The sequence below is a fragment of the Myotis daubentonii genome, chromosome 19 (genome assembly GCF_963259705.1).
Source record: "Myotis daubentonii chromosome 19, mMyoDau2.1, whole genome shotgun sequence".
NCBI classification, from domain to species: Eukaryota; Metazoa; Chordata; class Mammalia; order Chiroptera; family Vespertilionidae; genus Myotis; species Myotis daubentonii.
In genome coordinates this window covers 23,147,440-23,171,965 of record NC_081858.1, presented here as the reverse complement: position 1 = coordinate 23,171,965, position 24,526 = coordinate 23,147,440, and the positions used below count along the sequence as shown (strand labels likewise).

The following is a 24,526-nucleotide window of genomic DNA, read 5'->3' as shown; positions in this document are numbered from 1 at the left end:
ATTGCACACTAGAGTGAGTGAGTTCGCTAACTACATTGTATTCCTGCCGATGACTTTATAGCTTTGCACAGCTAGGTTTTCAGAAAGCGGGTGAAAATCACGTGGCACAGGGAACGAAGGTGGTGGTGTCAACCGGATTCCAAGGCTTGAGAAGACGGGCCAAGTCCAGCGGGTGCACACCTCCCATCAGCAACTGTACTTATTAGCACTGGGGGGAGCCGGGTAAGGGGCATCAGGAACACTGGGTACTCTCTTTGCAGCTTTTCTGTAAATCTACAATTATTCTAAAATAAATTAATGATGTTTCCAGGGGAAGGTCACAGATGGCTTTTTTTCTCCTTTTGCTTTTTCCAAAACCTTCTTTGGTTAAAAAACCAAAAACAGTACCAACAGCTTCCTGCTATGGGCCCCTCATATGGAGTAGCTCTCATGCTCTCCTGACATCTCTGTGATTGAGGCCTAGCACCATTTTCATCCTCCAGGATCTGAAGCCCAGAGACAAGAAGCCATTTGCCTAAGGTCCCCCAACTCCCGAGTGGCAGAGCTGGGATCAGAATCCACATCTGTTCTGATTTCCAAGGCTATGCCCTTTTTATTCACGTCAACTGCCTTCCTTTGCTTGCTTTTCCTACACACACCTACCCTCTGAAGCAGACACTGCTACCCCATTTCACAGGTGAGAAAGCAGATGTTTAGAGAGGAAAGTGACTTGTCCATGGGCGCAGCTGGCTAGTGGCAGAGCCAGGGTTTGCCCCGAGCTCGATTTCAACACCCATGCTCCTTCTGCCAGATCCCAGGGGAAAACATATCCTCAGCAATACAGGAGGTCGACTCATCCATTGGGAAGAGACACAAGAAGTGGGCAGAAGCCCCTCCAGCCCCTCCTGTGTGTCAATCTCAGTAAATTTCCATCCCTCCCCAGGCCCCAGGAAGGGGCCCTCTAGAAGCCTGCACTCCTCAGATGAGATCCCGGTCCTGTGGGTACCATTAAAGAACTTGATGATGTCTGTGAAATCCATGTTGTTCTCTAAGATGATGTCACGGTAGACCTCCACCAGAGCCAACGCGATGAACAGGACGTAGTGGGTGGATGAGACGTGTTTGGCTGCCCAAATGGTCTCCCAGACAGAGAAGACATCATCATAGACGAGTTCTGCCGAGACAGACACCAACGCACACACACATGGGGAGAGAGTCAGCCACAGGGCTCATGGTGCTGCCCGCCCTCTGGAAAAACCCCAGGCCAGCTGTGCTCTGAGCTTCTGTCCTGGTGCAGCAGAGCTCAAGCCAGGAGCTAGGAGACCTGGACTCTGCCATTTGACCATCCAAAGCCTCAGTTTTCCCCATCTGTAGAATGGGCTAACAAATAAGATGGGTTGCAAGTTTTCAACTCTGACATTCTGCAAGTGGAGGAATTATGCAGTTTGACTGACACTAACCTATCCTGGTTCTACCCTTTGACCAGTCTCCTCCTTTCTTCCTGTACCCTCCCATCTCTTCTAGCACCCATGGGGAGTGTATCTCCCCTCTCCCCTGTACACAGAATTGGCTGCTGCATCTGGGTCTAGTGAAGAGCTAGAATAGAGCAATGGTTAAGAGCAAGGCTTTGTATACCTAAAATTTACATAATGTTACTATGTAACCCCAATAAATGTAATTTAAAAAGAAAAAGAAGAGAGCAAGACTTTCTATGCCCAATAAACTCAGTCTGAATTCTAGCTCCATCAATGTGACCTTGGGCTAGATACTCTCTTTCCTCATCTCTAAGTGGGGTCATGGTGACGGCAGTAAAAGACTAACAACATAATATATAGAAATGGCTCAGCACAGTGCCTGGCACTTAATGAACACCTCCGTATGTGTTAGATGTTATTCTTAGTATCATCCCAAATTAGCGCCATAGCAGTGTACTGTGTTCTCCATAATATATAAGTCACATGTGAAACATGCTCCAGAGGCTTCAGTGTTCTTGGTCTCTGATAAGCAGCATAATAGAATGGAAGGGAAATGGCTCTATTCCTCCCAGCTCGGAGTTCAAATTTTCTCAGCCTCAGTTTCCTCATCTGTACAATGGGACTGCAATACTACTACTGCATGGTGTCACTGCAAGATAAGGTAGGTGAACTGATAATGAGAATTCAATAAGTAGGTACTGCTCTCTTACACTAGCTTTTGCTCTGTAGTATCTTTTCCCTGAGGTTCTGCTACAAAGAGTCTGGGAACAAGGCCCCAGTTTGATGTTTGTACCTCGTTTGAAATCCAGCAGGAACCAGCGGTAGCAGAAGTAGAAGTGAGTGTAGTCTCCATTCTGATGCATCAGCTCAAAGAGCTCTGAGTCCAGGATCTGTCAGAGGAAGGAAAGGTGGGCATCAGCCTCCTGAGGAAAGGCCAGACCAGAGGGGACAGCTGGATAAATGAAGGCCCATCCCCATACTGGACACCATATAGCCCTGAAGAACCAGGTGCAGTAAAAAATGGGCAAAGGATTTGAAGCAGAAATCAGCCTCGCTCAACCTAACCCAGTCATTTCTCCAAAATAGATATGCAAATGGCCAATAAGCACATGAGTAATTCTCCATGTCATGAGTTACTAGGTAAATACAAATAAAACCATAAAGAGATACCATTTGACACCTCTAGGAAGACTATAATAAAAATGACAGGCAGCAAAGTGTTGACAAGGATGGAGAGAAACTGGAAGCCTCATGTGCTGCTGGTAGGAATGTAAAATGGTGTGGCTGCATATAGATTTACTAGAGGCCCGGTGCACAAAAATTTGTGCACTCGGGAGGGAGGGGGGGTCCCTCAGCCCGGCCTGTGCCCTCTCGCAGTCTGGGACCCCTCGGGAGATAGTAACCTGCTGGCTTAGGCCTGTTCCCGGGTGGCAGAGGGCAGGCCCAATCCCTAGGTGCAGCCCCTGGTCGGGCTCAGAGCAGGGCCGATTGGGGAGTTGGGGCGCCGCCCCCTGTCATGCACAGAGCAGGGCGATTGGGAGGTTGTGATGCCACCCTCAGTCACGCTCAGGGTAGGGCCGATTTGGGGGTTGGGGCACTGTCCCCTGTCACACTCAAGGCAGGGTCGATGGGGAGGTTGCGGCGCCACCCCCTGTCACGCACAGAGCAGGGCCAATCAGGGGGTTGGGGCACTGCCCTCTGTCACTCACAGAGCAGGGCCCATCAGGGGGGTTGGGGCTCTGTACCCTGTCACGCACAAAGCAGGGCGGATCAGGGGGTTGGGGCGCTGCCCCCTGTCACGCACAGAGCAGGGCCCATCAGGGGGTTGGGGCGCCGCCATTCTCACACTAAGGGCAGGGACGATGGGGAGGTTATGGCTCTACCCCGTCACACACAGAGCAGGGCCCGTGGGGGGGGGGGCGTTGGGGCGCTGCACCCTGTCACACACACAGCCACAGGGCGATCAGGGGGTTTGGGCGCTGCCCCCTGTCACGCTGATCCTGGTGCCGGGAGGCCTCGCAGCTCTGCTGATCCCGGTGCTGGGAGGCATATTACCCTTTTACTATATAGGGTAGAGGCCTGGTGCACAGGTGGGGGCCGGCTGGTTGCCCTGAAGGGTGTCCTGGATCAGGGTGGGGGTCCCCACTGGGGTGCCTCTCCAGCCTGGATGAGGGGATGATGGCTGTTTGCAGCTGGTCACACATCCTTCAGGGTGGGGGTCCCCACTGGGGTGCCTGGCCAGTCTGGGTGAGGGCCTGAAGGCTGTTTTCAGGCTGGGGGTGACTGAAGCTCCCAACCGCTCCTTTTTTCTTTTTATTCTGGGGCAGTTTTAGCTTTGAGGCTTGGCTCCAGCTCTTAGGCCTCCGCTGCTGAAAGTAGGTTTCTGGCCTTTGCTTACAATGTTGCGATCCTGCTGGCTGAAGCCCGGCAGACTAAAGCCGGTTTCTGGGGTTTTGTTTAGCTTCTATATTTGTTACATAGTTGCTTAGAGTTGCAGCTCAGAGGCCTGCAGTGGCAGGCGGGGAACGTTGGAGTCCTCCGTCACTGAAGCAAGCAAGCCTCATGTTAGTTTCAAGCTGCCTGGCTGCCGGCTGCCATTTTGGCTGGCAGTTAATTTGCATATCGCCCTGATTAGCCAATGGGAAGGGTAGTGGTCGTACGCCAATTACCATGTTTCTCTTTTATTAGATAGGATATCCCCAAGAGAAATGAAAACATATGTCCACATAAAAACTTGTATATGAATGTACAACATTATTCATAATAGCCAAAAAGTGGAAACCACCCAAATGTCCATCAACAGATGAATGGATAAAAAAAAAAATGGTATATTCACTCAATGGAAGATTATCTGGCAATAAAAACAAATACTACATGCTACAATGTGGATGAACCATGAAGACATCGTGCTAAGTGAAAGAAGCCTGACCCAAAAGCAACATATTGTATAATGCCATTTATATGAAACATCCAGAAAAGATAAATGTGTAAGACAGAAAGTAGGCTTGCGGTTGCCAGGGGCTGGGGAGAGGAACTGATGTTACTGGGTATGGAGTTTCTTTTCGGGAGGATGAAAATGTTCAGAAATTAGACTGTGATGTGGGCTTCACAACTGTGAATATTCGAAAACCCACTGAATTGTACATTTTAAAAGGGTACATTTCATGATATGTGAATTACATCTCAATAAAGGTGTGTGTGTGTGTGTGTAATATACCCAAACATTACTTTGAGGAAAAAGACCAATACAATCAAACATCCTCTTAGGGCTGGGGCTGTGTCTTGGTCATTATGTGGTCATAGTGCCTGGACTGAGTAAATGCTCAGTGAAAATGAATCTGGTAGAATTGATCTGACTTGTTGACTTAAGGTTGAGCTGAACTAAATTTTTTAGTTCAATTCAGAGGTTAAGTGGACTTGGGTTTTTAAAAAATATATATTTTTATTGATTTCAGAGAAGAAGGAAGAGGAAGGGAGAGATAGAAACATCAATGATGAGAGAGAATCATTGATCGGCTGTCCCCTGTACGCCCCACACTGGGATTGAGCCCGCTACCTGAGCACGTGCCCTGACCAGGAATCAAACCCTGATCTCCTGGTTCATAAGTCAATGCTCAACCACTGAGCCACGCTGGCTGGGCAGACTTGAGTTTTTGAGTTGAACTCAGCTGGGCTGAGTTACTAAGTTGAGTTAAACTAGGAGTGGCTATTAAGTTGACCTGAGGCCCATTGGGTTGAGTTGGAATAAGTTATATTACTGCGTCACACCTGGATTAGTGACCTCATGTTGGCAAAGTGTGTGTCCATAGCGCCTCCATGGGGGAAGTTCTGGTTCATTCTCTTCATAAGCTCCGTGAAGCAGCTGAAGGTGAGGGCCTCTGGGGAAAGAGCACAGGAGAAACCATCAACTCCACCACTGCCCAAGGGACTGGAGGTCCCAAAGTCACGGTATCAGGCCCTGAGCTGGCCACACGTGAGAAGCACATGGCCAATGGAATGCTGGTGCATCCATTTCTAGGAGGGTTCATGAAATTCTCATGTCTGGGGACTTCTGTATTACAACAGCAAACATCAATACTGGAAGGATGTTATGCAGAAAAAATGCCAAAATAATTTTGAGAAAAGCTGCTTTAGAGTCACTACAAATATTAGGGAAAAGCTCGCTTTCCGAGGACGGCCACGGAGTCTGAAGCCGCCACAGGATCTGGAGCTGTCCTATCCCCTCCTCTTCCACTTCCTGTTGCAACCAAATGGCATTTGTACCGTTAAAAAAAAAAAAGAAAGAAAAAGCTATGAGAAGTCCTACAATAAAGAAATCTGTTTTCATACTGTTTAACCCAGTGTTTAAAACATTTATTTAAAAGGGGTACCTTTTTCCTCTCAACACCTAGTAATTTTGGGGAGAGTTATGAGGTGTCCCAAGGCATAGTAGGATCGCATTCATTTTTTTTAGACTATTTTTTAAAAACAGTTTAGATGTACAGAACAACTGAGAACAGAGTAGAGAGAATTTCCATATACCTCCACACCCAGTTTCCCCTTTTACGAATATCTTATATGCAATATGGTACCTTTGTTGTCATTGATGGCCCACTGATAGTATATTATTTACTAAAGACCATAGTTTTTAACCTAATGCCCCTCTTCTTTTCCAAGAACCCATCTAGGGTAGAAACATTTGTCATGTCTCCTTAGGTTCCGCTTGGTTATGAAAGTTTCTCAGGCTTTCCTTGTTTCTTATGACCTTGAGAGTTTTGAAGAGTACTTGTCAGGTATTTTCTAGAAGGCCTCTCTACTGGAGTCTGTCTGATGTGTTTATCATGATAAGACTGGGATTACGGGTTACTGGGAGAAAGACCGCATAGGTCGCGTGTCAATCTAATCTGGGCCTGGGTTTTTCCTTTAATTCCCATTCCTGTTTGTACCATCAGTGGCTAGCAACGCCCTGGCTGGGTGGCGGGCACTGGGCATTCAGCAGTGGCCACCATGGAACAGAGGACTTTTTATTTCATGAGGACCCTCATGTGTTCACCAGATAGGCCTTCTCAGCACCTGTCCTGACACAAAATGACGTTCACCGCCCATCTCCCCCCGCCCCCAGCAGTAGGAATGAAACTGCACCCCCAGCCCTTGGCAGGAGAACACACTCACCGTCATCCAGAATGACCAGCAGTGGAGCCAGGAGGTCACACATGCCCTGGACATAGCCAATCTCAATGTGCTGCCAGATGTAGCTACGACAGAGACACAGGGGCTCAGTGTGGACACCCACAACCTGCCTCTCCAACCCATTCCTCCCTTGCCTCCTCTGTGGTCCAGCTCCCCACCCCTCACCTGGACCACGCCCTCAACCTCCTGCCTGCATCCCCATCCCCAACCTCACTCTCTTCAAACATCACATGCTCAGCACCAGGATGACCTTCCCAAAGCCCAGCTCAGGGAGGTCCCTTGAGCGCTCAAAACCGTCACAGTCTTCACTGTGTAACAGGACACTATCCAAGCCCTTAAATGGGGGCACAAGGCACTTACAGTCTCTTCCCTTCCATATTCACAGTCTCACCCATCACGCCCCAGTCCTTCCTCTCTGGCCACATGGCACTATTTAACTTGTACAGATAAAGCACACGCTCATGCCCCTGTGCTTGCACAGTTCCCTCTGTCTTAAATTCCCATCTGCCACTTAAAAGTAGTGAATATTACTGAGCATTTACTGTTTACTCGGCCTACTATACATATATTGCATCATTTAATTTTCAGAATAATACAAAAAAGGAACTATTATTATCCCATTTCACAAATGGAGATAGGCAGAGATAAGTGATACACACAGAGTCATACGCCTGATAATAAAGGACAGAGGCAGGATTTGAACCCAGGCAATCTCAGGGTATGTGATTCTAACCTGTAGGCCAAATGGTTTCTTCAGTTTTTCCTAATTTTGTCCAAGTCCATCTCGATTGTCACCACCTATGTGGTGCCTTCCATGATTGTTCCCAATGCCATAACCTGGCAAAAATCAGTCTATCCTTCTTTTTCCCCCGTTAGTTTTTCGTTTTAATGTAACATCAGTATGTTATATTATATTTGTACCCCCTAGACTAAATTTTGATCGCTTGGGGGACAGTAACAGAGAATGGTTAAGCAGTGGTGCTCATTAATAAGAATGTGCTAGAGCGGGGATTAGTAAACCTTTTCTGAGAGGGCTAGGCAACCATTATTTTCAGCTTTGAAGGCCACATCTTCTCTTCTCAACTGCTCAACTCTGCAGAAGCAGTCACAGCACTATGCAAACAAATAGGCATGGCTGGGTTCTAATAAAGCTTTATTGACAGAAACAGGTGATGGGCTGGAGCTGGCCTGTGGGCACAGTAGTTTGCCAAACCAAGTTAGAGTAGCATGGAAAGAAGTCCAGGATGTATTCCTGAGCGCAAAAATCAAGTTGTAGAGAAAGTTTGAAGTATAATTCCATGTAGGTAAAAAAATGTTTACACTATGAAACACGATGTTATTATATGTCATATAATATACTATCTATGCCATATATATATATATATATGGCTTTAGAGGAATATTCCCTAACATATTAGCAGTACTTACTTCTTCTGGTGAGTGGCATTGATGACTGGATATGGGAGAAGTTTCTCTTTATATCTATGAACTGATTTCCTTGGTTGATTTAGGTTTTTAATCAGCCTGGGTTGCTTCCATACTTTTAGAAATAGAAATAACTTTCAATGAAAAGTAGGAAGTAGCCCCAGGTCTTGGCTTAATAAAATACAGCACAGACTCCAGAGCCCCAGAGATGTGGGGACGAGTTCCCGCTCAGCCACTGCCCAGCTGGAGGCCTTTGAGCAATGTCGTACCCCCTGAGCCTCCCTTTCCTCACCTACAAAGGGGGATAATACTTACCTCAGAGGCTTGTTGTGAGGATTAAGAGAGATGATGTCGGTGAAGGGCTCAGGACAGAGCCTGGTATACAGTACGTGCTTAATAAATGTCCTCTATTATTAACACTATTGTGACTGTGACAGTGTCAGCGTGGGCTGGAATAAGATCTGGTGGGCGTGGTGCCAGCTGCAGAGGCTGCAGTTCTAGCTGGGCTCTCCCAGCCCGCCTTCTACCCTCCCCTCCGATCTGACCCCCACAGACGCAGCCCTGCCCCGGCCCCAGCCACCTGCACATGACGTTGCGCAGCTTCTCCAGGTTGGCGGGCGTGAAGTACCAGTAGTTGCGGTCGCACCTCTGCACGTCCTTCTCGATGCGGTGCAGGTTCACTGTGTACAGGTCGAGCAGCTCCGGCTGCCGGCCCACAGGAGGGAAGAAAACAATTACACCCCAACTCCTCTCAGAGGCTAATTTTAGAGAGTCTCACCCTTCCCCTTCCCCTCTCCTGTCATCACTGTAAGGACATCCTCTACCTCGCCCAGTTGAGGGTTTGATTTGGTTTTTGGTGTTAGTTTTCTAAGAAATCCCCTTCAGTTTGTATGAGGAATATTGTTTTAATGTTTTTCTTTGATAACACAAAGCAATCCTATGAGGTGCATGGATGTATTACTCCCATTTTATAGATGAAGAAACTAAAAGAGAGTTGTAACTGTGGCTGGAAGTATGTCCCTCTCTGCCGAAGACTGGGTAAGTGGAAGGAACTGAAGTCCGATTCTGGAAATAAGCTGGACCTGATGCCTTGACCCCAAAATCCTGATGACATGGCTCAATGATATGGCAAGAAAACAAAAGAACATCTAAAGGCCAAAATCAATCCAAAAAGGCAAGAAAATACCAAAGCTGGCTTTTGCTTGAGGGAAGCTGCCAACACGGGAACATTTAAGCTTGGATTTAATGGTGTTGTGGTTCCCCCGCCCTCAAGGGAAGGAGTCTAGTGAGACTTTTCACATTGAGGCAGGACTCCAAAGAGCCAAACTCAAAGATTTAGAAGATATTGGACCTGGGTGTAAGTCAAGATGCTCATCATCAAGGCTGCTATCGATTGATCGAGTGCTCACAATGTGGTAGGCACAGAGGGCCTGACTCAGTAATTTTGAAAACAAGCCAGGAAGACAGATAGGGAAACTGAGGCTCAGAAAGATGAAGGGACCTGTCTAACTGGTCACTCTAAACCAGCCGTGGGCAAACTACGGCCCGCGGGCCGGATCCGGCCCGTTTGAAATGAATAAAACTAAAAAAAAAAAAAGACCGTACCCTTTTATGTAATGATGTTTACTTTGAATTTATATTAGTTCACACAAACACTCCATCCATGCTTTTGTTCCGGCCCTCCGGTCCAGTTTAAGAACCCATTGTGAACCTCGAGTCAAAAAGTTTGCCCACCCCTGTTCTAAACCCAGGACTGTTTGACTGCTAAGGCTGGGTTCTTTAAGTATTTTATCATCATTCCCCCCAAATGGGTTTCCACCGTGATCTCTCTGTGATGGGGAAAATGCAATGAACCAGGGTTGTCTGGAAACTGAGGTTTGGGGTGCGCTCCCTCCCTGCTGCAGCTGTAGGAAACTGAGCAGAGAATTGTAGGCACTTACGGAGTAGGTGACACCGCTGGATGACACAGGGGACGCCTCGTTGTTGGCAGCTGTGCTCACGGCCAGAGAAGCCAAGGCCGGGAAGAGACTCTCCATCTCGGGCTCCTCTGAGAGGTTGTCCTCACTGTCCGCCCGGCCGCACTTCACCTCGCTGCCCCCCCAGCCCTCCATCGGGGGGCCCTCCTTTTCAGGCAGAGCCACGTCCATGCTGCCCGCGACGGACATGAACTCGTCCATGCTCTCGTTGGCGAGGAGGTCACTCTCCAGGCTGTCCTGCACGGCCAGCTGCTCACGGGGAGCCTCGTCCCGGGAAGTGGTGGCCTCGCTACTCTGCCCTTCGTCCACGCTGCCGTCCCCGGGTCGCGGCACCAGGGAGGCACTGCGCTGGGCGTCCATGACACTGTCCTCCGTACTCAGGCTGGGCTCCGAGTGCTCTGAGAGGCCAGAGGAGAAGTTGTGGGAGGAAGGGTGGCCGGAATCCGGGGAACAGGTGCCGTTCACCAGGTGCCCATTGGGGATCTTGGGCTGTTTCTCCTCCAACCTGCCTTCTGTCTCCACCTGCTCCGCTTCGTCCACCGACTCGAACACCTGAAGACAAGGTGCACAAAGACAGGTGGACTAGGGGGGACACTGCTTCCAGCAGGAACCTAGATACTCCTCAACAGGGCCTGGTTCAAATACGGAACATGCATGTGATGGAACACTGCCCAGTCAGTAAAAGGAGTGAGGCAGGACAAGGTGCGATAATCTACCTGTATGAAAATGCATAGAATAATCCAGAAAGAGGCAAGGAAGCATTGCAGTTGACTCTGTGGAGGGATGACTAAGGAATTTACATGGATATAATATGCTTTGTTTAACCTGTTCCTTATGTTGTTAACTAATATTTTACTTAAATTATGTGCACATAAGTTTGTATGATGCACGTCAAAGCCAAATTTAGCTTTCTCTGCAATATTTTAACTTCTTTACAGGGAAAATGGATTCGTGGTTACGTACGTAATTAAAAACTCAATCTTTAATGCTAGTATAACGGCTAAAGCAAATAAACCGTAAGTGACTCGGAGATGATGGGCATCCAAGCCCATTATTGCTCCAGGTTGGAGGGAGGGTGATGGGCCGGTAGGGGCGTGGCCTTGGGAAGGTCACCTGTGTGCTGCTGCTGGAGTCGCTCTGCAGGCGGAGGTTCTGGTGGCCAGAACTGCAGCTCTGGGAGGACTGAGAGAAAAGAGGCAGGGGGGAGCCTGGGTGAGGCTGCAGCCTCCGGGCTCAGAGCCCCTGCACTGAGCTCAGGAGGGGTTGCTGGGGCGGGAGTCAGAAGTCCAGTTTCATTTCTATTCCTGACTTCAGGAGGCCCCCTCTCGAGGCCTCAGGTTCCTATCTATGAAATGAAAGGGGTGGGGGTCTCACTGTCTGCGCCCTGGAGCCTCTTCAGAGGCCACTCCACCAGCCCCTGGGCCTCCACCTCCCACCCCTGCAAGCAGGAAACCCCATCTGTCACTGCTCTCTACCTGAGACTTCTGGCTAACATTTTAGTTAGACACGGAGTAACTTGTATGAATGGCCTGATTTTTTTACTCCCTCTCTGTATTTGTGTTTTTTGCCCTATAACTTCTACTTCCTGCCTACTCTGATGCTAGGCTTGGCCGTGTGACCTGCTTTGGCCAGTGGGATGTTAGCAAAGTCACCAGGGCAGAGCCTGAAAAAGAGCTTGTGTATGTCTCTCTTTATAATCTGCGTTCACTGTGAGAAAATACCAGGTAACCAGCTGAAGGGTAAGATGTGGAGTGCAACTGAGTCAGTCCGGGCAGGTGAGAGCGCTCTGTGAAGGTCAGCAAAACTTTTAGTTGACCTTCAGAGTTCAGAACTGCCTTGCTGATCCACAGACTCACGAGAAAAAGGAAATGTGTGTTGTTGGAAACCATTGACTTTTGAGGATTGCTTGTGACGCAGTATTAGTGTAGCAAAATGATAGCTGATATATCACTAGTGAAGGGAATTAACTTTTTTTTTCAGTTCCTGCTCTGGGCCACTAAACTGGAGACTCTGTGAGAACAGATATGTCCGACTTGGTCACTGAAGTATTCCTGATATCTCAGAACATTCCTGACAGTACCTGGCACATGGTAGGCACTCAATAAGCATTTGTTGAATAAATGAAGTCTAGAACTGTGGTAGGTGCTTTATGTACACTACTCATTTAAGCTGCGCACAATCCTCCCCTCTAAATGATTATTTCCCTCTGACAGATGAGGAAACTGAGGCCGAGAAATATGGGTGCTTGCCTGAAGCACCAGGGCTAGAAAATGGGCTAGAGTTCAAACTTAGGTCTGTCAAACTACCAAGTCTCCTTCCACCCAAAAACTAGGGTCGAGGCTCTGTCCTCAGGCCCCAGGCACCCAGCCCTCACCATTCCTACCAGAGCCTGATGGAGAGGATCCTGGCTTTCACACCCCACCCTCCACTCCCTCAGGTGAGCCGCCCATCACCTCGTTGCTGATGGTGGAGTCCCTGTGCATCATCCGGTGCAGGGGACCCTCCAGGCTGGCCCCCGATGAGCATTTGGCCAGGGCAGCTGCGTGGGACTCCCGCTCCCTCTGCCGCACAATTGCCTCACAGCCCAGCCATTCGGACATGGTCTGTGCATAGCAGGCATGGATCTGCTCATCCACCTGCAGGGCAGATGCAAGGTCACCGGAAGTGCTGGGACCCTGAGCCCTGGAAGCACCCATCTAACATTCATGGCATAACATTCAACCCACATTAACTGAGCACCTACTATGTGCCAGGAAGCCGAGGTGGGAGGTAATAAAGAAGGGTGTGAATCCACAATTATCTCAAAATAAAAATTTATTTAAAAAAAAATGACATCCATGGCTTATGCTGTATTTCTATTGGAGAACGCTGCCCATGAGCTTCCTGGCTCCCCCCAGCTCCCTGCCCAGCTTGGTCCAAAATGGGACCAGAGCTCCCCGAGCCTCACAGTACCTGGCTCCTTTGGTTGCCAAAGACCCAGTGCCCTTCAGGGTAACCAACCTCCTTCCTTTCCGTTTCTGTCATCCCGAACTGGTAGTGGCCCAGCAGGAAGGGCCACACAGCCTTGCGGATCTCGGGCTGGATGCCCCCGTAGTAGATAAGGCGCAACAGCTCCTGCTCCTCGTAACTCTGTGGTGGGGGGATGGGGGAGAGCAAAGGGTTTGTTTGGTGAACAGAAAGCCAGGGACAGACTCTGTGATCCAGCAGTTCTTCTTTTCAGACCTAGCCCTTAGGACCCCTGGCATGAATGAGCAAAGCCATATGCACCCAATATCCACCACAATGTGACATGAAAGAGCAAAGCCCTGGGAACCCCTCAACTGGCCACCAACGGGAGAACAGTACACCCCGACATGGGAATACCACACAGAGAGCAGAAAGGTGCATCTATGAGAACCTACACAAAATGATGCTCAATGTGTACTGTTAGTGGAAAAAAACAAGATGCAGATCGTGTCTAGTATGAACTCATTTTTGTTAAAGAAAAAAAGGAAAAGCCCTAACCAATTTGGCTCAGTGGATAGACTGTCGGCCTGCGGACTGAAAGGTCCCAGGTTCGATTCCGGCCAGGGGCATGTACCTTGGTTGCAGGCACATCCCCAGTAGGAGGTGTGCAGGAGGCAGCTGATCGATGTTTCTCTCTCATCGATGTTTCTAACTCTCTATCTCTCTCCCTTCCTCTCTGTGAAGAATCAATAAAATATATTTAAAAGAAAATAATTTTAAAAAAGAAAAAAAGGGAAAGCCAGGGTATAAGGAACTTATATTTCTACCTAATTTTCAATCAAATTTGTATACTTGCTTATTTGGGAATATTATCTTGGAGTTTTTCATCTCAACTAAGCTCTAAGAAAATTGTTTTAAAGCAAATTAATCCGCAGTGAACATTAGTAGCTGGTTCTGTATACACTAATGATTTAGGGGCACACTAGGATGAATTTAACAGCTGTCTCCCTCTAACTTAGCTCCTCTCATCATTCTAAGTAGATTCGACTGCATTATGAATTACTGCTCACTGGGGACTCATAGCACCTCATGCAGGACTGAGCATACAGCTGGTGCTTAATAAATGCTTAGCTACTGATGGATTCTTACTCCTTCTAGGAGAGCATGTGTATTTTCCATCCTCCTTGATCCTCATCCCAATAGGCAGAAGCAGGCTATGGGTCTTGGAACTCTTGAGTTTTGGTATGCAGAACCCAAAGACATCACAACATCCTTGAGTCCCCACAAGCAGATAAGTCTATTCCTTAGATTGCAAGATGCCCCCCACCTGCTGCAGTCCCACCACAGGCCGAGCCAGGTCAAGCCTTACTGTGCTGTCCTGAAGGTACTGCTCCCAGATCCCGGCCGTCAGCCCGTGTCCAGCATCGCAGGGCAAGTCTGGAGACACAATCATGTGATTGACCAGGGCAGACAGGTGGGTCCTCACTGTGGACAGGTGTCTGCAGTAGGCAAGCCCTGTGCGGGGAGATAGAGAAAGGGTCATCATCCACCATCCAACCCTCCTTGCCTTGTCTCAGAGTCTCCAAGATGCTGCCCATAACCTTCCTGAACCCTCATGACCCAACGAGTTTTCATCACCCCCTTTTCCAGGTAAGGAGCTTAGGCTCAGAAGGGGAAGTCACTTGTGGGCTTGACTGCTTAACTGCTCTGTGACCGTGGGGCGGTCCTGTCACCTTTCTCAACCTTGGTCAGGGTGGTACCACCTCTGCTAGAATCCAAGGTATTTAACTCACAGGCTGGAAGCAGAGTAGGGGTGGGCTCCCTGTGCCTCTGGGTGCCTCCAATCCACACACAGAGAGAAAGAGAGCGGGAGAAAATGTGGAGCTGGATAAACAAGGTCCCGGCGAGTCATAACCAAGAGGATGCTGAGGGCACTGGTTTGCTTTCAAAGATGGCCCTGCACTCTAAACAGAATGCCTGCCAACCTTCACCCAACCTATCCTGGGCACCTGGAGGGCATGGTGCCTGGAACACGAGGCACTCGGCAAATACTGGCTTGTGCTGGTTTTGACTGCATACCTTTCTTCTGGATCTCCCCCACCATCTCATCCTTAACTCCCAGAGAGGACCCTAGACCTTCCTGAGCCTGAGGACTTGCCCCTACCAACAGTGATGATGATGATGATGGCTAACACTTACACAGCACATACTACGTACGTGCCAGGGAGCTGCCACCTGAGCTTACCTAACTTCACTCATTTAATTCTCACCACAGGGGGTACTCTTATCCCCATCTCATAGGTGGAAAGACTGAAGCACAGACTGGTTTCATCACCTGCTCAGGTTACATAGCTAGGAAGCGTGGAGTTGGGATTTGAACCCAAACTGCCTAGTTCCAGAACCTGGGCTCTCAGCTGCCATCAGGGATGAGCCACATCATGTGATGACATCATTCAAGATCCCTTTAAACCTTCTCCCCTTCCTCCAGGAAGCTCTTCCATTTGGGTTCCATACTCACCCAATGCCTGCTCCATGTCAGGCCCTGCATTAGGCATTGGGGATGGGTCAGCTCAGGACAGGCAAAAGCCTTGATCTTGGAGAGCTCACACTCTCCCTGCCTCTTCAGGCACTCAGGGATAGGACCTGCACTGCTATTTCACAGGCCCATGCAGCATGTGTTAACACTTTTCTAGAATCCTGAAATACACACACCTAGGCTGAGAGGCTAGGGAACTAAACCCTGCTAAGAACTGATATAGCAGAGTGGGGAAAAAACATAGCCTTTGCGTCAGGCAGACCTGGGTTTGAGTCTGTTGCTTATTAGCTGTGTGACCTTGGGCAAGTCATTTCCCCCTTTCTGTACCTTAGTTTCCTCATTGGTTAAAATGAAATAATCGGAGTACTTATATTATGAATTTCATTTTTAAGTTCTTGGGAAGGGATCAGGCCACCTTTCTCTTCTGCTTCTGTCCACAGGGAAAGGGAACAGGCAGTTATGAGCACCTATGATGTGCAACACTAGCTGCAGGGCTTTATGCATGCTTCTCATTCAGTCTTGAAGACAAACACTCTAAGGTGGGCACTGGGAATGCAATGGCGATTAAACCAAACCCCTGCCACCAAGGAACCCCATTGTTCACTGCCCTCTCTTAGGATCAAAGTATATTTATCTCCAATTTATAGATGAGGAAACTGAGGCTCAGAGAAGTTAATATCATGTCACTAAAACCAGGAATCTAGGAAATAGAGGAGCATGGGTTCAAACTCCAGAGCCAGGCTCCTCCCCCTGATATTGATGGCACGTCGCAGGCACTCAATAAATGTTCCCTGGAGATCACGACGGCAAATAAGGTCAATACGCACATCCATAGAAGGCTCTTGAAAGGATCTGGTACTTCATGTTGTCACAGAGAAGCTTCAGGGGAGCCCTGCCGGTGGAGGAAAAGGGAGACACTTAGGACAGACCCACCCACAGCCCAGGTTTCCTGGAGGGGAGACAACTCGTTATCTCTAGGAGCAGATTAAAGCCAGCCGGTTAAGGGGACTGTGGGGGTATTATTTCTGTTCATACAGCATCACTGCCCCTTCTGCTATCTGCTTGGGAGTCACTCCATAACTCTGTCCCTATGGCTTGGGTAGAGCTGGTTCTTCCCAGTGCATGACTCACATTGGAATCACAGTGATTGGGCCAGAGGTGGTGATGTGACCCAACCTGGGCCAATGAGAATCAGCCCTGGGACTTTTGTTGGGATAACTGGGAAACAGACACTCTTTTCCCTGATTAAGTTCCAAAGCCAATGGGATATGGGCAGTGGCATCTGGGATCCATTTTTGCTACTGCATAGAAGGGCCTGCCTAAGCATGAAACCATCATAGTGGCAAATAGAAGCAAGAGCCAAAGAAAAAAACAGATTCCTGTTTTGAGCATCTGGATCCAGCCATACCTGAAGCCACTGCACCTGTGGACTTTTCAATTCTGCCAGATTTTCCTTTTTACTTGAACCAGTTTGAAGTGGGTTTCTGACACCTTCAGAAAGAATTCTGACTTCTGAAGTGACCCCCCTGAACCAAACTGAGCCAAACTGGGACTCAGAGTCTAGCTGATTGCAAAGTAGGTGATGCCGCATAAATTCTCCTTGCATGGGAATTCCGGGGGGCTTTTTTGGCTGAAAGAGGAGAAAGGAATAAGGCCCCAGCATTGTTGTAGAAAATAAGGGCTTCTGAAGAGAGTGTTGTACCTTCTTGCAAAAAACAGAGTAAGGGAAAATGATCCCAGGGGACACCCAGGAAAACCCGGGAACACTGAGTAGAAAGCATGGCCGAAGTCCCCCAGATACCCCTGGGGGCATTAAACTTTAAAGGCACCCTCTTTGTGTCCTCAGGCTGGCAAGACTCGGGCTTGCTCGGATTACATGAGAAGAGCATCTCACAGACAGCTGTCCCATAGTGTGCTTAGCTACCTGCAAGGTGGTGAGCTCCCTGTCACTAGAAGTGTGTAAACAGATACAGTGAAAGGGGGCACTAAGCTAGAACAGCACTTTTCAGTGGTCCATGGACCACAAGCCCCTAATTACTTGGAATTTCTCCACCACGTGGATTCCTGGGCCCCACACAGACCCACTCAGTCAGGACCGCCAAGAAGTAGTCCAGGCACCCGTAGGTTTTGCTGCCTCCCCCAGGTGATTCTGACGCACAATAACATGTTAGTCTCTCGGTTACATCAGTGCTTCTCAAACTTAAAGGTACACATGGTCTTGGGATCTTGTTAAATGCGGATTCTGCTTCAGCAGGTCTGGGACGAGAGACTGAGAATCTGCTCGGATGGTAAGGTTTCTGGTCCCCAGGGCTTAGAAGGCTTAAAAAATCTGGATCCAGCCCCCCGCCCTTGATGTTCCTACAGCTGATGACTGACCACCCATTGGGACAGAGGCCCAGAAGGGAAAAGCGCATTCCACTCCTGTAGGCCAGGCCAGGTCAGTAGGAAACAAGACCATTCTCATGAATGGGCCGCGTCATTCTTCCAAAGAGACCAAAGCTCTATGTGCAAAGATTTAACTTTATACAATAAAATCGCGTGTAATTTATTGAGCATTACCATGTAGCACGTGTTGGCCACTTCAAACCATTATTTGATATGTCCTTACAATAGCTATATAAAGTAAGCATTAGTGTCCCGTTTAGGCATGTGTGGCTGTCATTAAGTAGTATTTCTGGTTTCTCCCTGTAAGTGCAAGGGGGAACTTCACTTCCTGGCTCCTTGTAGACAGGAGGTGTGAGTGGAAATGACAGGTGCCTCATTTGACCTGGGGCATTTAAATTCCTTAACTAATAAAGAATTTAAAGATAAAAAAAATAAAATAAAATAAATGAAAATAAATAAATAAACAAATACATAAATGCAGCTTCGAGGCCCTAACTGGTTTGGCTCAGTGGATGGAGCGTCGGCCTGCGGACTGAAGGATCCCAGGTTCGATTCCGGTCAAGGGCATGTACCTGGGTTGCGGCACATTCCCAGTAGGAGGCGTGCAAGAGGCAGCAGAATCAATGTTTCTCTCTCATCAATGTTTCTAACTCTGTATCCCTCTCCCTTTCTCTCTGTAAAAAATCGATAAAATATATTTAAAAAAATAAATAAATGCAGCTTCAAGTCCCTCCATGCCATTTCCCTCAGTCACTGTGATTGGAAATATTCAAGATGGTGGTGGCTCCATCAGCGAGGCCTTTGATATGCAGAAAGCAGAGTCTCCAACTGATCCATAATAGACACATAGCATACATGACAAATAAACCTTTGTTGTAATAGCCACTGAGATTTTAGGGCTGTTTGTTACTGCGACATACGTTCTTTTTCCATGTAAGGAAGCTCCAACAGCTAGGACTTCACAAGGCTAGGATTTAACCTCGATTTGGATGATTCCGGAGCCTCTGAAGTCAGTGCAAGGCAAGTAACAGGTATCTCCAAATCTTTGGTAAATCCTTCCAATTCCCTCCATCCACAGCTCAAGCCCCTCATACCTCTCATGTTTGCAGCCATTGGTTGAGCCACCATCACCTGAGCCACTCTGTGAACAAGATGAGCAAGAGGATTTGTGGGTACTGGGTTGCCATAGGGATGGCAGGTTGCTCATGGAGACATCCATCAGGTCCTGGGGCACTGTGGGGAGTAGAAAGGCAGAAGAAGAGCCCTGATTGAGCATATGTGGGTTACAGAAGCCTCACCCCAAAACAAGCCGCTCACTCCTAGGCCAGAACAGGGATAGGAAAAGCCCCTTAATGTCACAGTAGGAAACAGCGACCACAATCATTGTCTGACCCAAGTTCCTGAGCCATCCTGATCCAGTGAAAGCCACCACCAAAATTTGGGGCCCCCAGCAAATGGGCAGAGCTGATGACGGTAGAGAGTGGAAGAGAACCCAGAGAGAGACCAGAGCCAAGAAAACAGGCCCAATCCCAGAGTAGGAGGCCATGCCTCACACCATGTTGTCATTCAGCTGTCCTCACAGGAGGCTGACATGAAAGGACGGGGACCTGCTGGGGGCTTCTGGGGAAGGCAGATGGTCTCCAGTCCTCAGAGACAGACTCTCTGGTGAGAGAGTCTCTGGTAGTGAGACAGAGGAAGCCTGACTCATCTGATGAGGCAGGGCACACAAGGGTGAGAACCCAGTGGAGCCTCCCACTGACTAGAAGAGGGTACCTGCGCTGTCCGTGGTCCTGATCCAGCTGCTTCAATGGGTCTCAAGTAGGCTGGCCATGCCCAGAATCACATGGGGGCAGGGGCTTATTAAAAAGCCATAAGCCTGTATCCCACCCCTGACGTAGCCAATTAAAACCTCCTGGTCATACATCCCTTGAGTCTATATTTCAAAAATAATTCTGATATAGCAACCACATTCGAAAACCAAGAAAGCACGACTGAGCTCCTAACTCCTGGACATTGGTGATTCCTGATCAACTGCTCCCAGGAATATGGCCCTTAAGTTTCCCTCACTGTTTTCTTTCCCAGCTCCAAGAACACCGCAGGATCTGTGCTGCTGCAGGACAAACATACTGGTGACATACACATCAAAATTTCTACAGTTAACTTCTTAGCCCCCTGGCAGTTTGAGACAGGTGCAAAAATTATTTTCTCTAGGACAGGGCTCAAGAAATATTTTCTGTAAAGATCCAAGTAGAAAATAGTTTTGGATTTGTGAGCCACTTGGTTGCTATTGTAGCCATTCAACTCTGCTGTTGTAGTGCAAAAGTAGCCATACATAAAATGTAAACAAACAAGCATGGGTATGTTCTAATAAAACTTTATGGGCACTGAAATGTGACTTTCATATCATTATCACCTGTCACAAAATATTATTCTGCTTTTGATTTTTTTTTTCAGTTATTCAAAAAATGAAAAGACCATTCTCAGCTCCCGGGCTGTAGAGAATGAAGCTGGGTTTGGCCTGCAGGCCATGTTTGCCAAGCCCTGCTCCAGGAAATGAAGAGAGATGCATATTTACCCTGGTGCCAGGCGTCCTCAAGGATGAGTGGTAATATGGCATCTTCTCTCAGGCTCCAAGGGGAGGGTAGTTGTGGGCTCAGCCCCACTTGTCATCAGAGCGCAGTGGCTGACAGGGTCAGCTCCTACCCAATGACGTAGGACAAAGCTGCCTCCAGAATGAGGCTTTGGGGGCCACCAAAACTGGCTTGTTACACTAAACCTTCCCCAAGCAGACTCACCAATGAGCTGACCAAAAATGACCAGCAAGCCCCTGTAAAATGTTCTAGAAAAACAGCCCCGGTTCTTAGCCAATCTCAGGGAAGCATTGATCAGTTGTGCCCAGGTGTGGCAGGCATGCCTCTGCCCCCAGTCCCTCCCACCCTGTAGACATCACCAATGGATCCCTTCACTACTGAACCCACAGCACTCCAAACTGCATCACGCAGGGTACCAACTGGACAGCATAAGGGTACTTATTTGTCTTTCACCTCCATCTCCACTAGGACCAAGACTCAAATGACAACATGGCAGAGGTGGCTGGCACCCAGTCCCAACGGATGGGGGGACCCAGACATTACTGGGGGGCTGCTGCTTCAAGCCTGGTATGGGAAGGGTGGCATCCCATCTGGTTTGGGCCCACCGACTGCCCCTGGCCACCACCAGCATGGACCGGCCCACAGGAACCACCGTCCAGGCAGGGCCCACGGAGACCGAGGATGTGCCGCCCAAGGGGTCGGGAACAACTTGAGACACAAAACAAAAAGCACCAGTGAAATGGAAAGTCTGAGGCGGGCAGAACACGGAACCGACCAGAAGAACCAAGTCTTCGGAACTTGAACCTTCACCCTGCACCCCAACCCCGACCGCCCCACACACAGTGACCGAGTTGAATGCACTGATGTGAGCTTTTCTCTGAACCAGCAGTTCTCAGCCTGAGACAATTTTCCTCCAGTTTCTTGGCAATGACTGGAGACATTTCTGGTTGCCACCCTTGGTGGGCAGGGGATGGATTGGCCACTTGGCATCTAGTAGGTGGAGACCAGGGATGCTGCTCAACATCTTTCAGTGTACAGGACAGCCCCTATCACAACGGATTGTGCATCCTAGTGTCTTGAATCCTAGCGTCTGTCCTGGTAGCACATGCAGCCACAAGAAGCTAGCAGTGATATTCCCCAAATAAGGGAATCCAGCCTGGCTCCGGCAAGAGCCTGTTGGAGGATGAGCCCCTGTGGAGAGAGTTTTCTGGGAAGGTGGCCACAGGGCATCTGGTCTTGGCTAATGAACCAGCTCTCCGGTGGGGCTGTGAGCACAGACAGCCTGGGCAGGAGTGCACATGCTAAGGAACACTTTAGGACACTCTGTGGCTCTTCAGGAAGGAATATATGGATGGAAACACACTGACCCAAGCCCTGTAGGATCTTGCTGCCAATCCAACTCGGCGATGGATGAGAGATGGAGCACTAAGTGGCCGGGCATGGCTAGTTCAACCTTGCTGGAAGGACATCTGCTTTCAAAGAGCCTCTCACTGCGCAGCCGAGGTCACTTAAGCAAAGGGAGGCTTCAAGCCATTACCCATCTGATCGGATCAATAGGGTCACAGAGGGTTAAATAACAGAAAGGATGTATAACTTAATACTGATTTGTTTCACAGACGTCCGTCCACACAGTGCTTAATAAATGCCAGGCCTCCTTTCAAGAACTTTTCAAATAGTAATTCACTTAATCCTAACAACAGTCCATAAGAATGATCATCTTAATAGCAACAATCTCCATTCACTAAGCATCTGTCTCACGGCAATCAGCAGGCAGATCATCTCCTGTGCTAGTGCCAAGCACTTTACTTCCCTTTGCTGCTTTGACTATCATTTATTGAGTGCCTACTATGTGCAAGACCTTATTTTAAGGGCTTTACATTGATCGCCTCATTATCTCATTAAATCCTTACAATATGTTGAAGTATAATAACACAATAGCAGCTAACATTTGAGTGTTCTATGTCAAGTGACTTATCTAATTTAATCCTCCAAAAGCCTTATGAAATATGTGCTGTAGACACCCCATTTTCCAGATGATGAAACTGAGGCATAGGAGGTTAAAGTGACTTGCCCAAGTTCAACATGATTTCCAGAGTCCAGGTCACTGCCACCATCCCATGCCGCCTCCCAGTCAGTGGCATCTTCATTCGCTAAGGAGAGTGGTTATTTGTTCCCATATGGGGGCAAATCAAGGCCACCAAGGTAGGAACTTCCTGATTCCAGGTTCCCCCGTTAGCCCCAGAATCCAGACCCCTTGTCCTCTATTTCCAAACGCCTAGTTCATTTTTAGGATCAGCTAATGGCTGGCTCCCTGGGCCCAGGAACAGGGCAACTTACCGAACTCGGACTGCAGGCTGGGGTAGATGATCCTGAACACGTAATCCGTGGCCTCGTCATCCTCCTTGTCTGAAGCTGTGGACTCGGCAGAACCCTGAGGGCTTCGCTTGCGCAGTTTGGGAAATACTTTGCCCTGAAAGAACATGTCCCAGTGCACAGTCCCTGGGACACACCTGTCCCCCAACTGCACATCATGAGGGTCGTGATGGGGTGCGCATGAGCCCGAAAAGCCACCTAAGGGCTCCTGGGCAAGAATGACGATTCACCCTGGCTGACCCCACCCCCAGCCACGATCACTCACCTTCCCCCGCTGAGACCAGAGTGGTGGGTCCAGCTGCCCGTGAGGGAGCAGCCCGTTCTCCAGGCATGAGAGGAACTGCAGGAGGTGCCCTCCCTTGGGGAAGTGGAAGGGTGGCCTCTGGATCCCGTCCTGGCTGACCAGCACCACCGTCCCGCCGCTGTCCACTGCCATGTGACCGACCACAGAAGACCCAGCAGGAAGTCACTAAGAGGCATGGTGACGGGCCCTCCTGGCCAACACATACCCCCAGGCCAATAAATGGACCTGCTTTGAGGCTCTGGGACAGGTCTGGACAGAAGGTCAGGGGCAGTTTCACCTCCCCCAAGTCCCTCTCATCCCACCTATGATCACTGTTGACGGGAGCTGTAGGACACGGTCAAGAAGAACATGTCCTACAGCCCCCAGCAAAGGGAAAGACTGCCTCCCAACACACATGCCCCTCAAGCACCCTTTACAAATCTGCTTGATCTATTTTTGTATGGAGGCTTTCTCAGTGCCGTAGTAACTGTCAGTAGCACGGATTGAGCACTTACTGTATATAAGCACATCACATTAAAGGTACCATCTTATTGTAGTACTCAAAATATCTATTATTGCCTAGTTTACAAATGATAAAACCGAGGCTCAGAGAGGTTATATAACTTGCCAAGGGTCACACGGCTAGTAAATGGCAGGGTGTGGATTGGAACCCAGTTCTACCTCATTAAATAAGCTTATATGTTTTACACCTTGGTTGGCCACAGGTCCCTTGCTTCCCAAAGCAGTATGGCTCTCTGCTTATTATAAATATGCCTTCCTTGAGCTTTAAAGGGGAATGCTAGTTATTAATCCCAGGTCGGCTGAGCACTGACTTTGGAGTGACAAAGACCTGGGTTCAAGTCCAGGCTCTGGAGCTTATAAGCTGCATGTCTTTGTGCCATGCTGCTTCCACACCTGTGAACTGGCCGTGACGGAGCCCTTATCTCTAGGTTGTTGTGATGATTAAGTAACAGGCATGTAAATACTCAGAGCCATGCTTGGCACACCATAATTGCTCAGTATTAGCAACTAACACCATGGGTTTGATGCTGAGACCTTAACATATGCCACTTGATCCTCACAATAACCCCATGAGTAGGTCCTGGTAGGATCCCCACTGAGGGGAAACTGAGGCTCAGAGAGGTGAAGTCAGTTTCCTGAGGTTGCGTAGGCAACAGGGGGGCGGGCAGGCAGTCCCTACCTTGCTGGTGGCAGTGCAGGTAGACGATCTCCTCCAGGCGGATGGTCATGGCATAGTCCCAATAGACGCTGGAAGGTGAGGGAAGGTCAGAGCTGCAGGATGTCTGTCCACATCACCGTGGGGGAGGCCCCGGAGGCCAGAAGACCACACCCATGGGTTCCTCCACTCTTCTCACCAGGGCCCACCT

General features: G+C 48.9%; 1 protein-coding gene across 3 annotated transcripts in view; it reads right to left on the bottom strand.

Annotated features, from left to right (window-relative positions):
* SGSM1 (small G protein signaling modulator 1) overlaps positions 1 to 24,526 on the bottom strand; it is a 61,019-nt gene that overhangs the window by 2,671 nt on the left and 33,822 nt on the right. The window contains exons 10-25 of one of the 3 annotated variants that reach the window (XM_059677208.1): positions 24,340 to 24,407; positions 23,121 to 23,284; positions 22,820 to 22,952; positions 21,026 to 21,190; positions 18,986 to 19,124; positions 16,334 to 16,398; positions 14,340 to 14,485; positions 13,025 to 13,153; positions 12,478 to 12,660; positions 11,138 to 11,206; positions 9,989 to 10,576; positions 8,629 to 8,753; positions 6,606 to 6,688; positions 5,223 to 5,332; positions 2,248 to 2,344; positions 986 to 1,153 (exon numbers count right to left, since the gene is read on the bottom strand). In XM_059677208.1, the coding sequence (XP_059533191.1) occupies positions 986 to 1,153; positions 2,248 to 2,344; positions 5,223 to 5,332; positions 6,606 to 6,688; positions 8,629 to 8,753; positions 9,989 to 10,576; positions 11,138 to 11,206; positions 12,478 to 12,660; positions 13,025 to 13,153; positions 14,340 to 14,485; positions 16,334 to 16,398; positions 18,986 to 19,124; positions 21,026 to 21,190; positions 22,820 to 22,952; positions 23,121 to 23,284; positions 24,340 to 24,407 (2,432 nt within the window). The remainder of the gene's footprint in view (positions 1 to 985; positions 1,154 to 2,247; positions 2,345 to 5,222; positions 5,333 to 6,605; positions 6,689 to 8,628; positions 8,754 to 9,988; positions 10,577 to 11,137; positions 11,207 to 12,477; positions 12,661 to 13,024; positions 13,154 to 14,339; positions 14,486 to 16,333; positions 16,399 to 18,985; positions 19,125 to 21,025; positions 21,191 to 22,819; positions 22,953 to 23,120; positions 23,285 to 24,339; positions 24,408 to 24,526) is intronic. The other 2 variants (XM_059677209.1, XM_059677210.1) reach the window with 2 other exon arrangements.